The 19893-nt window shown below is 47.6% G+C and overlaps 1 protein-coding gene across 2 annotated transcripts; it reads left to right on the forward strand.

Moving 5' to 3' along the window:
* The first annotated feature begins 14006 nt into the window (after nt 1-14006).
* BHLHE41 (basic helix-loop-helix family member e41) lies at nt 14007-19175 on the forward strand. 2 transcript variants are annotated; one of them, XM_049102674.1, is made up of 5 exons: nt 14007-14563; nt 14654-14789; nt 15110-15217; nt 15546-15657; nt 16183-19175. In XM_049102674.1, the coding sequence occupies exons 2-5, from the start codon at nt 14748-14750 to the stop codon at nt 17406-17408; spliced, it is 1488 nt and encodes a 495-aa protein (XP_048958631.1). In that variant the 5' UTR covers nt 14007-14563; nt 14654-14747; the 3' UTR covers nt 17409-19175. The 2 variants fall into 2 exon arrangements, with proteins under 2 accessions (XP_048958631.1, XP_025311211.1); XM_025455426.3 differs by having other exon boundaries at nt 14019-14563; nt 14726-14789; nt 16183-19018.
* Nucleotides 19176-19893: the final 718 nt, after the last annotated feature.

Here is a 19893-nt window from a genome sequence, read left to right on the forward strand (position 1 = left end):
CTGGAGCTTGCAGTAGAAAACAGAGGTGGAAACATAAATTCAGGAGTCATCAGCATAACAATGATATTAAAGTTGTGAACCTAGATGAGATCATCCAGGGGGAAAGAAGTTGATACAGAAGAGGGCAAGAGCACATCCTGGAAGACACAAATATTGACAGGCTTTATTCATATTTATAACCCTAGCACTTAGTCATGACACAGAGTGGCTTCTCAATAAATTGCTAATGAACACAGGACTAATTCTGGGACTAGCCATTATTAGCAATTAAGTTCTACAAACTTATCATTAAATAGATTATATTAAGAACAAAGGTGGTTAATATGTAAAACTCATCACTTGTTAATTACTTTATACATATTATTATTATCTATGCTCATGAGGTTAGTTATGTCTCCTGTAGCTTATCAACTCCACTTTTAGTGCTGCTGTATTGCTGACTTACTGTTGGTTGTGGTTGAAGTATTTATGCCATGAAAATTGGCAAGTGCTACAAATTAGCTTGATTTATTATTTTGTCAATTGTTAGACTCAAGAAAGTAATAGAGAACATGTTAATCAGGTAGATTGGACTTAAAAGTATGTCATGTCTGTAGTCATTATATTGTGAATAGCACAAAAAATTAAGGAAATCTTTTTCTTATTTTTTTTAAGATTTTTTATTTATTTATTAGAGACAGAAAGAGAGAGAGAGGCAGAGGGAGAAGCAGGCTCCATGCAGGGAGCCCAACGTGGGACTTGATCCCGGGTTTCCAGGATCACGCCGTGGGCTGAAGGCGGTGCTAAACCACTAAGCCACTGGAGCTGCCCAAGGAAATCTTTTTCTATTACGTGAAAAGTATTCTATGATTTAGTGAAGAAGTTGCTCACATCAATGATGAATAAGTGAGGCTCTAACAATTGTCTTTATTGTTTCAATTTCACCTACCTCAACATAAACAAAAATACCCAACATTCATGTCAGAATTATGCTTGTGAATTAAATTGCAACCATAGGTTGGCAGGGGATATAAGAATTTGGCAAAAATCAATAAAAGCATTAGGTGAGAATCAATTGGCTATATAGAATGTATAGGAGTAATGTATATTTTGTTATAATGTTTAAATGGGTGCTGTGCTACACATCCTTTATAATAGCAAAATGTATAATAAACTATACACATAAACACATTTACCCCAGAGGAACAGTTAAACAAACACTTGCCAGTAACCACTGCTTATATCTGAACCTGATAGACATATGATATGGAGTAGTAAATTACTGTATTACTAACTATTTATGGGAACTCATTAAATATTCATAGCAAATTCATGATCAGTATTTTAAATGTTGATAAGTTATGCATTTGGGTTCCAGTAAAATTAAAATGGATCTGTCAAATATCATAAAGCCTAGTGAAGTTGATGGCGATAGTTTCTCTTTATTTGCCTGAATTTATGTTTGATAATTGATACTTTTTTCTTCCTATACAGATGCTGAGCATCAGAGACTAGGAAAAGAACAAGCTAAAAATCTGTCTTGGCTTTCTTAAAAGAATTATCTGCTGATCAGCTAGTATTTGGACCTGATTAAAAGGCTTTCACTGTGCAATACGATCGCCGCTAACTACGTGTGTCTATTTAAACTTACATTAGTTAAAATTAAATAAAATTAGAAATGTAGTGCCTTAATTAAACTAACCATATTTCAAGTGCTCAATAACCACACATGGCTAGCAGCTACCGTATTTAGACAGTTCAGATTATAGAACTTTTCCATCATCGCAAAAAATTCTGTTGGATAGCACCAATAGAAAATGCCTTCCACACAGAAGATGATTTATAATAATTAACTGAGTGATCAAAATTTACCCTATTTTTCTTAAAGTGAAAAGTTAAAGAAATCAAAAATGTATTTTTCAGGAGAAAAGAAACCACCGATAATTGCATACTCGGATATATTTAGGTATTTAGTATTCAAGGAGGGGACTAGCATTTCTTGGGCGTCTCCTTTGTGTCAGACATACTATTTGTCGCCCTCACAACAGATATATAATTTTCTCACCGAACAGGTGAGAATCCTGAGGATCGCAGAATTAATACCTTGCCTTTCTCAGTCAGGCAAACAGTCAGTGGCACAGTTTAACCGTGCCGTCAGAATTTCAGATGTTCTTTCTGCACTATGAACAAAGTCATCGATGGTGAATGGCAGTGTTCCATTTGTCTGGATATTGGGGAAGCCACTGAGTAGAGGCAATAAAGTAGAGGACTGTGGGCATTGACTCTGCTGCAGAGTGCCTGCTTGGAATCCTGGCCCTGCCACTTCCCAGCTGTGTGACATGGACAAATTACTTCCTCTTGTACCTCAGTTTCCTCCTTTTATGAAGGGTATTATCATAGTACCTAACTTAAAGAGTTTCAGGGGCAATTAAATGAGTGAATATTTGTAAAACACTAAAACAGAGCAGAACATGGCACGGAGTAACTGCAATAAAAGTGCTTGCTGTTAGAATGGATGGCATAGAGGAGAAATAAGTCCATATATCTCCCACAGCCAGATAACAAAGTTTGAAACTTAATTTATCCATGCCATTCATTTAAAACCTGAATAAGGCTTTAACTTAGGACAAAACATGGGCTGACAATTTTTCCCCCATTCGTGCACAAGTGTGGAACTGTGTAACCTCTCTCTGTGTCTCTCATGAATAAATAAATAAAATATTTAAAATAAATAAATAAAACCATAAGGTTGTGGCTGGTATTGCCTATTTCCAACTAGCACATGAAACAAAACCATATCTCATTAATGGAAAATCACACTGACAGGTCTGGCCCTCTGTTTCATTATTATTATTCACCTATTAGCAAAGGATAATTGAAAGCAATAGGTTTGCCTCTTGACCTTACAACATGTTACTTAATCTATCAGTTATTTTCAAACCACATTCCATGATACCCCCAACTTTGACCAGGCAGCTCAGCTATCACTTACTGCTCACCTACTATGTCTCAGGTGCCCTCCACGCATTGTCACCAACCCAAACGGCAACCAGTCAGAGGTAGACACTACTGCCTTTGTGTTACATTTGCAAAGATTGACTCATTAATAACTTGCTCAGGGTCACACAGCTTTTCAGGGGGAAAACAGCATTTGAACCTAGGTCTTCTTAATTCAAAACCAAGGCCCACACCACTCAGCCACTATAAGAAAGACCATGAAATAATATGAAAGGGGACAGAAATATGGGATGTATTTCATTACCTTCAGTATGTCTAAAGCAGAATTTCAAAAATACAATAAAAATAGGTTCTAGAAAAATCATTAGCATTGCTATCCAAAATCACAACAGACTTAAGAGTTTTATCTGCTGGGTCACCACCGACAATGCAGGACCGCTGAGCAGGTATCAACTTAGACCCAGACCTGCTGATGGCTTGCTACCACCAGAGCTATGTTCCATCAGCACAGTCTTATTTTGCAACCCCATGATCGGGAAAATCAACACTGTCTGTCTGAATACATGATTAGAAGAATGGGACCTCTGTTTTTGCAAGTCTTAAGTGCCAGGAGTAAATGCAAAGTTGGTTCGTGGATGAGCCTGGAAGTGGTCCTGCGCATACTCATCAGGGGCCTGCCTGACCAACCCGGAGAGAGCTCCCCCATCCCAGCAGGGTCCCATCTCAACCTGGCCTCTGCCTCTCCAGCCCTGCTCCAGCTCTCTTTTGTCTCCACTGACCTCTCCCCTCTTGTCTCCTCTGTGCCTACTAGTCTGGCATTCTGATGGATTGGCTTCGCTGGCTCTCAACCCTCCTACTTTGTTCCACAGTCTGAGGCTTGACTCCTACATCCTGGCAAGGGCTTGTTGCTTTCTGCACTCCTGGTAACCAAGCTCTTTGGCACTGCCCCAGGACCCCCTCCTGTGACCCACTCAGCTCAGCAGACCTGTAAATATGGCTTGTCATGCCAAACTCAGCATCCCCTCCCCACTTCTGGCCTCTGAGGGCCCTGTCCTGGATGTCACCTCACTGATCCATGGTCTCTGGAGCACCGGTGGAGTTCAGCTAGATCAGCTCCCGCCCCTAGAGTCTCTCCACCTTGCTCACGCACACTGTGAAAGGAAGTACAATTCTGAAAGAGAAACGCCAACGTACCGTGGCCATCAGGGAGCACCCTAGCAGAGTTTACTGCCTCCTGGGCACAGCCATGTCCACCCTGGCACAGTGACCAACAGCAGTTCCAGAGTTCTACCCCCAACAGAACTGCCTGCCATTCCACTGACGCCCATGCCAGCCTCCTGGGTTTCCTGCTACATCAGGAGTACTTTATGATCCTTCATGTTGTCTACTTGCTAGTCTTTGCATGCCTGGTAAGGCCAGGAAAGAAATTCACAGTGCCCTAAGTGGAGTGAGGGTGCTCCTACCCATAAGAGCCACATTAATATATGAACGTCCTCAGGGGAGGAAGGGACAGTAGGAGCCAACACTATATCCCCACCTGTAGAAGCTATGAGGACTCTTCTGACTGGGTTATGACTTGTCTGTCATTCAAGCCCTTTCCTCCAACAAGCCTTCAGTTCATAGATGACTCGGTGGCGCACCTGCAGGAGTCATTCAAAAAACAGCCGAGCATCTGTTCTGTGCTTAATGCTGTCCTGAGTACTGCAGACTCGTCAGTAAACAACTCAGGTGTCTGTCCCCAGGGGGCTTACAAACTAGTGGGGAATATAGTCATTGAAAAGTCTCATGAGTCTTTCCAACAATATAAGTGTTATGAAAGAGAATTATAAGGTTCAAAGGAGCTTACAGAAGGAGACAAATCTGCTCTAGGAACTCAGAGAAAGCTTCCTGGAGAAAGTGATACTTCTGATGGCTTGAAGGATTAGTGGGTGAAAGAGAGTTGAATGGGGTTGGAGATGTAGGAGGGGCGGGGAGAAGCACTGCAACCGGCTAGAACAGCATGAAGGAGGGGCCTGAAAGTAGAATACACTGAAAAATGAAAAACTGAAAGAAGGCTGGCATGTTGGAGCATAGAAAAGAAAGAGAAATGAGAGTTGAGACGGAAGATGATACAGGCAGGGGCCAAATCATACACAGTGTCTCTCAGGCTGCCGAAGAGTTTTTGTTTTTATTTAACCTCATGGGAATGGGAAACAAGGGGTTTTGATCAAGGGATGACATGGACAGAAAGATCGCTCTGGTCATAACGTAAGAGTGAATTCAGTGTGTAGTGGAGGGAGAAGGTGGGCATACACGGTGGATACGCAGTAGGAGATGCCTGCTGACAACACCAGTTCCACTGCCTTCTACACTTGGCTCTTGTCCCAGGTGAGGGACTTAGGAATGACATTTCCCACTATCCCTTGCCTGCAGGGTTCCAGCTCAGACTGTGCCCATCAGAGGCCTTTGTGCAAGATGCAGAAAGTAGAAAATGCGGAAAGCAAAAAAGACGCACCATGTTCCTTCAGTGCAGCTGTGTGCGGATGTGAGGTTTACAGAGGCTCCCAGGCAAGCTCCTGCAAGTCAGCCTTTCAGCAAGGCAGGCAGCTGAGCTCAGTGGCATCCAGGTTTCCCGGAACCTTCTGACTGCCAACATTTCCTGAAGGTCAGCAGCAGTTTTTATGCACTCTTGATTACTCCAACTTATGCATCCAAAGGTTATGCACACTTCTAATCCCTCCTGTTAAGTCTCTCCTACCTGAAATATCTAAAGCAGTTTTGGTTTTCCGTACTACACCCCAACTGCTAGGCAGTTAAGTTTTCTCAGTATTTGAGGGAGAGATTAGGAAGGCTTGTTCTAGAGTGTAGGCACTGAGGACAGGAAAGAAGATAGATTCAGTGTATGTTTAAGAAGTGGAGGGATCCCGGGGTGGCGCAGCGGTTTGGCGCCTGCCTTTGGCTCAGGGCGCGATCCTGGAGACCCGGGATCAAATCCCACATCGGGCTCCTGGTGCATGGAGCCTGCTTCTCCCTCTGCCTGTGTCTCTGCCTCTCTCTCTCTCTCTGTGACTATCATAAAATAAATAAAAATTAAAAAAAAAGAAGTGGAATCTAAAAAATATAAATAAATAAAAATTAAAAAAATAAAAAATAATAAAAAAAAGAAGTGGAATCTATAGGACGTCATTAGTAATTAAATGGGAGGAGTAAGGGCGATGAAGAGGCCAAAAATGACTACTACGTTTTGGTTTTAAGGTCAGGCAATCCTGCTAAATTTGCCATCCGGTCCATAGAGCTGAAAAGGATGTTGACATTGCCCCAAACTGCCAGCCCAGACTGGTCTCTTTCCTGATGGAAGAGCAGAGGCCAAAAAAATGAACTAAGGAAGTTGACAGCATGATAGTGAAGAAGATATGCTCTTTTGCAGGATATGAAAATCTCTACCCTAGAGGTCATGAGCCACCATAATGAATTATCATGTTTTTCAAAACTGTTCTAGCCTGCTCGGGAGCAGAGAGAATCAGTTAAACCACACTGTGTCCAAATTTCAACCTGGGGCAAGGACCAAGCAACGGTGGTCAGAGTGAGGGCTGAGGGACTGGGATGGAGCAGGAGCTTCTTACCAGAGACCCCAGAGGGTGTGGAGCACCAACAAGGAAAACCAAATGTTAATCCACAGGGCGAAGTTTGGATTCAATTACCAAAGAGGAAAGTTCAAGCGCTAAGTCACACAGAGAGGTCACAATGCATGTCATTGGCAGAAGACCCAATCACAAACAGCAGATCAAGAGCATATAACATGAGGTTGTATATACTTGTAGAGGATGCTGTTGAAAGGGCTTTCCCACCGATATCAGGGAGGTAGGCCAGAGTGGCAGAGGGTAATGATGGTCTAGACAGCTTACCGGAGCAGGGCAGACAGCATTCGCCTTGCCCTTCTCTCCATCCAGGGATGTTTTGATTACCAGAGAACAAGGCTTACCCATAGGCTGAGGTCACTGATTATACTTTCTGGAATGATTTCTAAAGTGCATTACTAGAAAAGCATAGCTGTAAGTGTATCTCAAATGCACCAAAGACGAGGCTTCTGAGCACTGCCTTTGGAACATGAAACGGCTTTAGAATAACTACTCAGCTTTCTTAGTGATCTCTCCTCTTTGAGAAATTATGATCTGTTAGATTGTAAGGTCATTGAAGACAAGACTCAGTATTGAATCCCTACTATGCCCGGTGCACAGCATCTATCAGCACAATAAATATTCCAGGGGATGAACCACAGTTCTCATCCACATGTCTGTCTGTGGGGAGATCCACCCAGAATTCCAACTCATATGTCAGGACATCACTGCACAGGGTCGAGAATGCCTCATCCCACCACCTTCCTCAACTCTCAACAACTCTAACTGGCCTCTGGTGATGACTCTCATGACCTGGAGGGGCTTTACCAAGGCAGGTAGATGGCTTGGGTGGGGGGAATCCCCTCCAGGGTTTAGAGGAGAAGATGGCTGTTAGAACTCTAGACTCCAGCCAGTGACAACACCCAGCAGCTCACCTCAGGCCTTAGAGTCCCCGTTGCCTGACATCACTATTTACTACATGGCAATGACAAATTACCTAAAGTTTCTAAACTTGAGTTTTCCCATCTACAAAGTGGACTTAGTGGTGCCTAGATCAAAGAGTTGAGAGAACTAAGTAAGGTTGGTAGGACAATTGCCTGAATATCTGTGCACACTAAGGTGCTCCAGAGACACATTCTCTTCTAGGGTTCAGTCTCAATTCCAACCTCGGGAGACTGGCCCCTCCATTCCCATTCTACTGCACTTACCTCCCTCTTCTCTCCTCCCTCATCTACTTAGGAACCCAAGTTAACCACAAAGCTCTTCTAATCTTCTGACCCTGAAGCTGTTGCAGTTACCTCCCCCCCCCCCGCCCCCCCACCCCCACACCAGTGTGGCTGGAAGTAGATGTAGATGAAGAGTAAAGTCCCAGCTACATGCAGGTGGAAACCATGGGAGAGGGCATTTCTGCTGGGGGTTGCTTTCTTCAACCCAAATGCCAGGGGCGGAAGGCAAAGATGGAGACAGAACAACCAGAGGACAGATGCTGCTACATAAAAAGGAAGACAATCACTTCCCAGAAAACATGCAGCTGCAATTTGCGTTCTACAGGAAGAAGAGCAAACCCTGTTCAATTCCCTCGCTAAGCAGATTTCTGTAATTATTAGCACTTAAGAATACAGATGTTAAAAAGCATGTGCTTAAGGAGTTAGTTAAGTTTGTGCAACTGCAGATGGAAAGACTGAAATCTTTCAGAAAGTGGTTAAATACCCTCATACAATAAAGGGACACTGCCAACACATATGGCATAGAAGAGAAAAAAGACCCACTGATGAAAAAAAGAAGAGGACCTGAACAAGCCATTTCCTTTAGTCAGACCACCACAGAGATGGCTAGTGCCAACCCAATGTCCCTTCTCTGCTCCCTTGGTACCAAAAGAACCCCTACATTATTGGAGCACCTCAACTAGAAAACTGTATTTCTAGCACTCCTGTAATAGGATTGGACACAGATGTACACATGGAGTTACTGGCTGGAATTGATAAGAGCCCAAACACAGATCTTAACCGAGACATCTAGCCTAGATTCCCATCAGTTTCCTTGTCAATGAGGATTATAAGTTCATATCAGAACCATATAACTTTTTTGGATAATTAGATATGAATTCTTGCTTTAACTGCTGAAAAAAAAAAAAGTTAACCGTTGAATACATGTCACCAATAGTTCTAAGTGTAGATTCAATCTTCCTTAACCAGTCTTTGTGTTGCCTTTATAAAGTACCAGACTCAGCAGACAGCTCTCTGCACTGGGCAGACACCACCTGAAAATTAGTGTTCAAGGGCCATGCCTATAACAGGCAGGTGAGATAAATGGTTGTTCAGTATATCTTATTCCTATTCATGTTTCACAATGCATACACATGTATCTCTTTGAAAACTTTCTACAGATTTTCATCAGCAGTAGGAAGGGGGGAAAAAAGGAGTCAAAAGACCCCATCTCTATGCAGCCTCTCTGGATTCCACTATTCAGCTAGTCCAGGAGAATCCAGAGAAAGGTAAGGAGTGCTTTGTGGAAATCCTTATGGATTTGTCACGTGCTCCTCACTCTACTTTTCTGGATTCAATCAGAATTTTAAGCACATGAGCACCCAGAGACACTGAGGTCTTACTTGTCTCTCTCCCAGTCATCTTTTGATGTGACCACTCTAGGAATTTGAAGCATATATTAAATTCAGGACAACCTCCATGAGTGTTTATGATAATCACTTAAATAAAAAATGCAAAGCTTTCAGCAGTAATAAGATTCATTTCCTCTACTTCATATTACCTGCTCCTTGGTACTATGTAAAGACTAGTAAGCATATAAACTTCTTGAGCAGGGTTAACATAGATATAAAACGTGATTCATGTGTATGTTTACAACCACAGACACATTAATTGGTAGTCTACTGAAAGACTTAACTTTTTTTTTACAAATTAAACAGAGACACTGGTACTGTTCCTGCTAATTTGCTGAGTATGGAGCTGCAAAACCCAACCTTCTATTCTGGGATTTTAAATCTGGTACCTTCACAAAACTGTATTATCAATATTTAAAAGGTGCATTTGGCTTCTGGTGAGGAGCACTGGGGTTTCCCTCCCTTCTCAGACCCTTTTATGAGGTGGTCTTCTTGTGCATTGTGCCTGACAACACTAACTTTTCTCCACTGAGAGCAGTGCCCATGCCCAGAGAAAGGATTCTAGGGGAAGCTCTCGCTACCCCTAACCTATCATCCCATTCTGCCCCCCCACCTTCATTTTAGCATCAACCATAAAGTTTTCACTTCAGATTTTTATGAACTCTGCTTCATGGGATGCATTTCCCCTTTTGATGTAAAATGATGTAGAGTGACTGTAAACTTTCTGTCCACCACCCAAAACAGGTGATTAAGGAAGGTATCTGCCCACCTAATGGGGGCATTGTCACAGCAGGACAGGCAAAAAGCTCCACACCCTTGGGCAGATCTGGGGTCTTTAAGGCTATTATTAGAGATACAGGCTTGGCTTGAATGGACCCTGAGTCCCAAAACACCCTGGTCACCCCCCCGCCCCCCTCTCGAGAGCAGAGAGCGGTAGGGCTTGCAGAACCCTAGCGGCAGGAAACCTCTCTTCTCTCTGGAAACTTGAATCCTCTCAGGAGAGTTGTTTCTGCTGGAAATCCAAGACTTTGCAAGCAAACATGATAAGACCTTCCAAAGTCACAAGGTGAATATAATGAGTGTAGCATTCAGAATACTTACGTGGGGGTGGGGGGGAGGAGGTGGGAACCAGGATAAGTGTTCCCTTTCATGAGCCTCTCTATAGGTAGTGATTTCCCTACTTAACCAAAGAAAAGCAATGGGAGCAGCTTCCCTGTCACCTATTAAAAGGAGAAAGATGGGTATCTTTAATTGAAAGCAAGCCATCACAAAGTTCTCTAATTATAGGCTCAAAGGGGTTTCAAGCTCATGTTGTATCTCCTTGGCTTTCAGCAGGACAGCATTAAACCTTCCTAAAAAGATAAGACTCAACCTATTTTTAAACATACCCAAAGAGGGCATTCTAGTCTTCTGTTCCTTTGTTAGACGGGATTTTTTTCCCCCTTTCTAACCTCACCACAGGTGAACTTTTGCTATTACTAACCTGAAATCTTCACATTAGAGTTCGGCTTGGTTTGTTCAGTAGAGATGGTGAACAGCTGGTCACCGTTAGCCTTTTCTACACTGTACTTCCATGTGTCCATCTGTATGAAATTATAACAATTAATTAGGAGATTTGGGCTTAAATCAATAAATTTGGAGCTAGATGCCAATGGAATCACTCCCTGACAAAAGACTGCCAACCTTCTTTTTCTCATACCTTTCTTTGCCTGCCATCTATTCCAATGCTAACATCGCTCCCTTCCCTACCTCTCTTCCAACATCACTGCCCCCCAACACAGACACACTGCAGCAAATGTGGACACTGACACTGGTAAGTTGCTTAAAACGCCTGTGTTTTTAAGATACAGCTAGTTAACATTCAGATCTTAGCCCTATTAGCCGAACAAGGGGTAATAATAGTTAAGAGCACAGACTCTGGAGCCCTCTGTGCTTAAATCCCAGCTCTGGGAGCATAGGCACACTTATTTATGTCTCCCTACATATCTATTTTGTCATCTGTAGAATGGAGGCAACTATAGAATCTACCTTATAACATTATGGAAAAGATGAATGAGTTCATACATAAAAAGCCCCTAGAGGGATTTTCTGGTTCTCTCGTTGTAAATGTCATATAGTTGTTAGCTATTGTTATACCTTCCTTGCAGCCAAAGGACATTAGGAGGCATTAAACTATGCCTGATAGTCCAGAAGGCAAGAATTTGAGACAAGGAGTATGACTCAAGTTTTAAAGGAAGTGGATAAGCAAGAAGAGTTATCCAGGTGGACAATTAAAGAAAAAAAGACAAAAAAAAAAAAAAGAGAGAGATAAAAAACTACAGAGGAACAACAAAAGCGGACATTTCCTGGGGAAGAGGTAGGACAAGGAAAACATAAGGGAAAAGAGGAAAAGAACAAGAGAAAGGAGTAAAAAGGTGGGCATGGAAAGCAAAGACAGAAGTAAAGACTGAGGATCACGAAGGAAAGCAAAAATTAGAAAGGATTCCCTCTGCAGTTTGGGCTGGGCCTCAGAAAGAGAAGGGAGTAGAAGAGAAAACAAAAATGTCAGGTATGGTAGAGAAGCTTGGGACAGGATGAAGAGATCCAGGTAATAACACAAAAGGCTTTCTTTGCAGCAACAGGCCTCTGTCTTCCAGTTATGAGAAGTGTACAGCCAAACTTAACCCGCCCATGATCCACTAGTCTTCTTTCCTTTTTTTCTTCTTATTCTAAATTGCTTTAGAGGCCGTCCCGGAATTAGGCCCTTCGGTTTGCCCTAGTCAGACGTCTGCCTTGTGTCTGGTCTGCCCTGCCGACAAGGCCAAGATGAAGCGATCCGGCCTTTGTGTTCACCGAATATTCTAACTCTCCTTTACAGATGAGCACTTGGCTGTGGAACACGCACTTACACCCTCTTCCTCCTTCAAACATTCGCAAACCTGTAAGGGGAGGTTTCACCTTAAAGGTATCTCCTCTCCCTCCTAATCCACCCCCCCCCCCTCTTTTTTGGGTCCATTTAGAACAAGCAGACAGTACTACTGCAGGGCAAGGCCGCTTTCAGGGCATCCAATCGCCTTCCCCACTAAAGAGAATGAACTCCCCAGTGACTTGGAAGGAAACAAGAGACAGGTTGGATCGAGGTTTAAAATGAAATCAGTATTTCAACGTTACTTAAGTATTATCACTCTGGAAGCGCCTGTTTGGTGCAAACCGGTCCCCGCGCCTGGAGAAGCGGCGAGACCTTACAGGGCCCTCTCGGCAGACGCAGCGGGCGGCCCGCGAGCGTCTCCTCGGCCGGGGTGAGCTTGGGCCGCCGCCGCCGCCGCCGCCGCCGCGGGAGTCACGAAGCCAGACGCGGCGCGCCTCCGCCCAGGACTCGGGAGACTGCAGCAGCGCGCGCCTGGCCGCGGCCCCGGCGGCTCCCGGAGGCTGGGGCAGACGCGACTCCCGCGGACACGTGACCTCCTCCCAGCCGCCGCTTCCCGCGACCCAGATCCGTCCCCGGAACCCGCGCTCTGCGGGGCGGGGGGGGCAGACACGTAGCGACGGCCCGAGTCCGCGCTGCCCCCCGCCGCCCCCCGCTGCCCCCCGGGGCGTGTGCCTCGGGCGCAGCGCTCCCCCCGCTTCGTGCGCCGCTGGCACGGGGGACGGTTTCGGGGATGACCCAGAGGGACGTGAGCCTGACTCTCGCTGCAGGCAGGAAAGACCTTAGGCTTCCCACCTATCCTGTCCGCTTATGTAAGAGAAATCCGCAGACGCCGGGTCCCGCGCCCCGCCCGCAGCGCCGAGTGGCGGCCGCCGCGCAGCGGGAGCCCCGGGAGTCCCGCGGGACCAGCCCTCCCCGGCCGCCCCCGGCCGCCCTCGGCCCCCCTGCGCCGGCGGCGTGGGCGGGGCGCCTCCGCGGGCGCCTCTCGGTAACTCTCGCTGGCCGTGAGTCACGCTGCCGGGATGGCTCCGCGGAAAGGTGGCCCGGCGGGCGCCGCCGTGTGCTTCCCCGCGCCGGGCGCCGCTGCTCCCGGGCGAGCGCGCGCACGGCTTCCCCGCGCAGTGATGTGGCAGCGGCGGCAGGTCGGCTCACGTTGCCGGCCCTGTGCTGGTGCCCGTTCGCGACGGGATTAAGGAGGGAGGCTCTGGAGGTGCCAGCGGTAGTAAACGTGGGCTCTGCACACTCCCGGCGTCGCTTATCACACGGCGGGGGGGGGGGGGGGGGTGAGCACGCAGCAGCCCCGCGAGGCGGTGGGGGCGGCGGAGAATGCGGCACCGCTGCTCCGCGGCAGCCCCTCTCGTGCCGCCCCCCCCCCCCGCTCCTCCGGGAGCACCAGAGGCCCCAACGTCGTCATCTGCTTCTGTGATTAGTGGCACCGCAATTCCGGCTGCTGCGGGAAGTTCGGGTGGCCCAGGGACACCGCTGTCGCCGAAAGACACTTGGATTGCGACATTCTGACCCAGTGACTACATTTTCCTTTATTTTTAAATCCTTCGGGGAGGGGATTTCAAGTTGCCCCATTAGGGGGCAACTCCCAACCAGGGCCAAGGGGTCCTCCCCTCCCCCCCACGCCCCCCACCCCCCACCCCCAGGCCACCGAGCCACAGGGAGCAAACAAGTCTCCAAATTTTCCTCCGGGACTGAAGTTTGCCCACCGCGAATTCTCTTTCTCTTTCCTTTCTCGGGTCCGAACCACCCGTGCAGGCGGTGGCGAAGCAAAAAAGCCACGTTCGCGTTCCTACACCGTAATGACGGACCGAGCGAAGGAGTAGCGTTTCCGAGCCGAGGAAGCCCTGGCGGCCCCGCACCCCCGGCGCCCCCTCCCCCTCCCCCTCCCCCCCTCCCCTCCGCCCCCCTCCCCCTCCCCTCCCCCAGCTGACTGCAACGCCTTTGGGAAGATGAATAGCTTGGCCGAAGTTGTTTTTCCTTTCCGGTGGCCCTGATCAGGTGTCCCCGCCCCCTCCTGCCGCTCGCCTTCCCCCGCAGCCCGCTCCCGGCACCCCCTCCCGGCCCGGCCCCTCCTCCCCCGCCCCCCTCCGGGCTGGACCGCGGATGGTACGTTCCGCACGTGAGCTGGGTGCTGGTCTGGCCGGCGACGCGCGTGCCCTGTGGCCAAACACTGCCCGGAGTGAGAGCAAACTACCAGCGCAGTGGGGCCGGCGCGAGTGTGCGTGCGTGTGTGTGCGTGTGTGCGAGAGAGCGAGCGCGGTGGGAGGGGGGGAACCAACTGCTTCACACTTTCAACACTGCACTGAAGAAGGGAGAGAGAGAGAGAGAGAGACTGGAGACGCACAGATCCCCCCAAGATCTCCCAAAGCTATCGTCCCGCAGATTATAGAACAGAACCCCAAAAAATCGAAACAGAGGAAACGGACAGCGGTTGAACATGGACGAAGGAATTCCTCATTTGCAAGAGAGACAGTTACTGGAACATAGAGATTTTATAGGGTAAGGTGCACGCACCCTTGCGAATATCTGTCTAGGCTTCAGTTTGATTTTTTTTTTTTTCTTTTTCTTCTTCTTCTTCTTCTCCTCCAGAAAGTGGTATGGAGCGGGCAAGGGCAGTGCCCCTCCCCGAGTGGGTGCCTGATGCTGATTTCTGTTTTGCAGACTGGACTATTCCTCTTTGTATATGTGTAAGCCCAAAAGGAGCATGAAGCGAGACGATAGCAAGGTAAGTGTAAGTTTCCGATGTTCCCCATAACCTGCCTGGATAGTTAATTAGGGCCATTGATTTCACAGCGAAGCTCTGCCCGCAAATATATTCCAGCCCTTGAGCTTCCCCAACTGTGAATTTTAAGTGGTTTGCTGGATACTCTCAGGGGGGGGATTAAACATCATACCTGAATTCAAATTGCATTTCAGAACAGTCCAGAGGAAAGGTTTCTTGGGCATAGTTTATCACATAATATGGGGCTCTGGGGGGGGGTATTGTTTTATCCAATAAATGTTTAGCTTATTGTTTTGTTTCTTCCATGACTGTCGTATATTAAGGATACCTACAAATTACCGCACAGATTAATAGAAAAGAAAAGAAGAGATCGAATTAATGAATGCATTGCTCAGCTGAAAGATTTACTGCCTGAACATCTGAAGTTGACAGTAAGAGACACATTTTCATTCTTTGCTGCTCTCCAAGGGCGTGTTAATAGCTTGGTACTACTCCCAGAGATATAAGAATAAATGTAAATATCATATGCCTTACAACTTGTGCTATAGTGTAGAGTTTCCCACAAACTCAAGAGTAGGTGCTCACAAGCTGAAGGCAAGAAATCATGTATAACCCGTCTTTTCTGGAAAGCTCAAGAAGTATAGGAATAGTACTTCTTTCAGAATGTTTGCTTAAGTTGCTGTGCTGAGTGGAGAGCCAATCAAGCCAAATGTGCGTTTTTAAGTAACCAAGTGCCCCCTTCTCTTTTGCACCCTGCAGACTCTGGGGCATCTGGAGAAAGCGGTAGTCTTGGAATTAACTTTGAAACACTTAAAAGCTTTAACAGCCTTAACCGAGCAGCAGCATCAGAAGATAATTGCTTTACAGAATGGTAAGTCGGTTCAGGGAGGCCAACCCACCCTGATGAAGCCGGGCAGCCCACAGAGGGGCAGTGTTTGGGACTCTTCCCCCACCCCCACCCCCACCCGCACCCGCACCCCCACCTCCTTCCTTGGGCCCACGGGGCTCACTCTCATTTGTTAAATTGCTTTATACTTTCCCTTCATTGGAAAGTGCCCATTTCCCGAAGCATCCTAGAGGCTTTCAGCAGAACTCGGAGGAATCAGATTTTTATTTAAAGTGGCGGTTGCGCTCTCCACTTTGGTTTTCCAGCAGGGAGTAGAGCGCCCCCCCTCTGCTCCCCACCCCCGCCACCCCTCCCCTTTCTTCCCCACCCCCCCCCCACACACACCCCCGGCAACCGGTGGATTATATCACCCGAATACAGAAGAAAAACCGAGATCACTTTAGTCAATGTAGGGCCCACGTGATAAGCAGATGTTTTAACGTCGGTATTTTTCTTCTTGCCTCCATGCCTCTGCCCCCACCCCCACCCCCACCCCCTTCCTCATCCTAGGGGAGCGATCTCTGAAATCGCCCATTCAGTCCGACTTGGATGCGTTCCACTCGGGATTTCAAACATGCGCCAAAGAAGTCTTGCAATACCTCTCCCGGTTTGAGAGCTGGACGCCCAGGGAGCAGCGGTGTGTCCAGCTGATCAACCACTTGCACGCCGTGGCCACCCAGTTCTTGCCCACCCCCCAGCTGTTGACTCAACAGGTCCCTCTGAGCAAAGGCGCGGGCGCGCCCTCGGCCGCCGCCCCCGCGGGCTCCGCGGCCGCCCCCTGCCTGGAGCGCGCGGGGCAGAAGCTGGAGCCCCTCGCCCACTGCGTGCCGGTCATCCAGCGGACTCAGCCCAGCGCCGAGCTCGCCGCCGAGAACGACACGGACACCGACAGCGGCTACGGCGGCGAGGCCGAGGCGAGGCCGGACCGCGACAAGGGCAAAGGCTCCGGGGCGGGCCGCGTCACCATCAAGCAGGAGCCCCCCGGGGAGGACTCGCCGGCGCCCAAGAGGATGAAGCTGGATTCCCGCGGCGGCGGCGGCGGCGGCGGCGGCGGCGGCGGCCTGGGGGGCGGGGGCGGCGGCCTGGGGGGCGGGGGCGGCGGCGGCCTGGGGGGCGGCGGCGGCGGCGGCCTGGGGGGCGGCGCGGCGGCGGCGGCGGCCGCGCTCCTGGGGCCCGACCCGGCCGCCGCGGCCGCGCTGCTGAGACCCGACGCCGCCCTGCTCAGCTCGCTGGTGGCGTTCGGCGGAGGCGGGGGCGCGCCCTTCGCGCAGCCGGCCGCCGCCGCCGCCCCCTTCTGCCTGCCCTTCTACTTCCTCTCGCCCTCGGCGGCCGCCGCCTACGTGCAGCCCTTCCTGGACAAGAGCGGCCTGGAGAAGTACCTGTACCCGGCGGCGGCCGCCGCCCCGTTCCCCCTGCTGTACCCCGGCATCCCCGCGCCCGCCGCCGCCGCCGCCGCCGCCGCCGCCGCGGCCGCCGCCGCCGCCTTCCCCTGCCTGTCCTCGGTGTTGTCGCCCCCTCCCGAGAAGGCCGGCGCCGCCGCCGCGACCCTCCTGCCGCACGAGGTGGCGCCCCCTGGGGCGCTGCACCCCCCGCACCCGCACCCGCACCCGCACCCGCACCCGCACCCGCACCCGCACGGCCGCACCCACCTGGCCTTCGCCGGCGCCCGCGAGCCCGGGAACCCGGAGAGCTCTGCTCAGGAAGACCCCTCGCAGCCGGGGAAGGAAGCCCACTGAATGCTCGCCCCCCGCCCCCAGACAGGACGAGGGTTCACGCGGAATAATAAGATTAATACGTTAAAACGCCCTTAACGTTTTTAAGGGAGGAAGTGTAATAGATGCACGACAGGCTTTTAAAACAACAACACAGGTGTTTTGTGTACATTCGGAGTTCCTGTGTCGCTCATCCCTCTCCACCCCACCCTCCGCACACTAACGTCCCCTTCTTCCCCCACCAGCTACGAAAGAACCTCTGCGATGTCGATACTTTCTTCTTCTTTCAAGGATTCGCCCGAATAAGTTTTGCCTTCCTCTAGGCCATGTTCCATTATTTTTTTTAAATGTAGAATCTAATTCTGGAGGAAGTAAGAAGGGTGTGCTCCTGTGGGTGAGCTAATTGAACCAGGGTAGGGGAACGGGGTGTGTGTGTGTGTGTTGGGGGGACGGGTGCCAGGGGTTGGCCTCCGGCCCCCGGCCCCCCGGGTGGTTGTCATTTGCCTGCCGCATAGCTGTCCCACCTGCTTCAGGAGGCTTTCCACAAACAGAATGAGGATCTTTTAGAATTGAATTTACTCTTCAGTATTTTATAATGTTCAAGCTTTTTTAAAAGGCATATATTTTTCAAAGAGGAAGAAGCGAGGATGCAGACACGTTGCAGCCTATTCTGAAGTGGTTTGAATGGTATCCCTTAGTAACTTGCTCTTGTTTAAAGAGACAGGGAGTTGGGCCATTGTCAGAACTAAGTCAGGGAAGGAGATGGATGAGGAAGGCCAGAATCATTCTTGGTACATTTACTAGCACTTTATTGAGAAATTGACCATGAATCAATTGATACATTTTAATTTCATTCGTATATGTATATGTGTATATATATATATACACATACATATATGGTGCCTCTCTTCCCACCTTGTCATTATTTAATTCACCATGTTCCTAAGTTTTTATAATCTTGCTGTAAAAAAAAAAAAAAGGAATGTGCACTGAACTTAAGAAAACAAACCCCAAACGATTTATCCTATATTCTGTTAAATAACAAACGTGGAGGAAAGCATTCAACTGGTCATTTTTGATTGGAAATGCTGTAAAGATGTGGAACGAAGCCCTGTGAGGCCTTCCTATCTCCAAGTCTATGTATTTTCTGGAGACCAAACCAGATACCCGATAATCACAAAGAAAGCTTTTTTAATAAGGCTTAAACCAAGACCTTGTCTAGATATTTTTAGTTTGTTGCCAAGGTAGCACTGTGAGAAATCTCACTTGAATGTTATGTAAGGGGTGAGACACAACAGTCTGACTATAAGTGAAGAAAATATCTGGGTCTTTTAGTCAGTTTCGTGCATTTGCTGCTGCTGTTGCTACGGTTTGCCTCAAACGCTGTGTTTAAACAACGTTAAACTCTTAGCCTACAAGGTGGCTCTTATGTACATAGTTGTTAATACATCCAATTAATGATGTCTGACATGCTATTTTTGTAGGGAGAAACTATGTGCTAATGATATTTTGAGTTAAAATATCTTTTGGGGAGGATTTGCTGAAAAGTTGCACTTTTGTTACAATGCTTATGCTTGGTACAAGCTTATGCTGTCTTAAATTATTAAAAAAAAATAAATACTGTCTGCAAGAAACCAGCTGGTTTAGAAAATTTTAGTATGTGAAGATGAACTAGAAATTATCTTTATATTCTAGTATTTTCAGCACTCCATAAATTCTATTACCTAAATATTGCCACACTATTTTGTGATTTTAAAATTCTTACTAAGGAATAAAAAATTTAATATACGATATGAGATTGTCTAATAATTAAAAGGACATGCTCAATTAGTTTTAAGGTATCTGTGAGTTTAGGGATGAAAGTTATTGACGTTCTCAGATATACAAGTTTGTCATTGGCTTGATATACCACACGTTTCCAATTTCTTAACAAGCCTCCAGGCTCTGACTATGTCTACCTACTTGTTTCCAATGTATCTCAATGGAAAGTACAAAAGAAAAACCTACTGATCACTGGCATGGTCTATTTATGTTAGACCCAATTTGTTGATGTTTTTGATTGATGAATTTTTCACTTCTCATCTTGATACCATCTAGACTTTTGTGTGACCTGGTATTTCTCCTTCCTTGGGTCCAGTATAAATATCTACCATTTAGGGGTGCTGAACTTTTCTTATATTTTTAGCTTCTTAACGTTTATAAAATAATTCTCTTGTGGGAGTTAAGCATGGAATTCAAGGAAAAGAAATAATTATTTATAGACTTTTCTCAAATTCATAACCAATTTTGTGATTTGATACAAACCGTGAAGGATTGTCAACTTTTAGTTTCAGTAATGTTCTTCACAAACCCCTTGGTTTTTGAAAGGTGTTGAAATAATAGTCAAAATTTATGAGATGTAGAAAAAGTGCTCCCTCTGCTGACTTACAGCAACCAAGCTACAAGTCATAGAATGTGGAGCCAAGCCCGGAGATCAGTTTGTCCAGCCCCCTGCATTTTATAATATGAA

The sequence above is a fragment of the Canis lupus genome, chromosome 27, assembly GCF_003254725.2.
Source record: "Canis lupus dingo isolate Sandy chromosome 27, ASM325472v2, whole genome shotgun sequence".
Taxonomy (NCBI): Eukaryota; Metazoa; Chordata; class Mammalia; order Carnivora; family Canidae; genus Canis; species Canis lupus.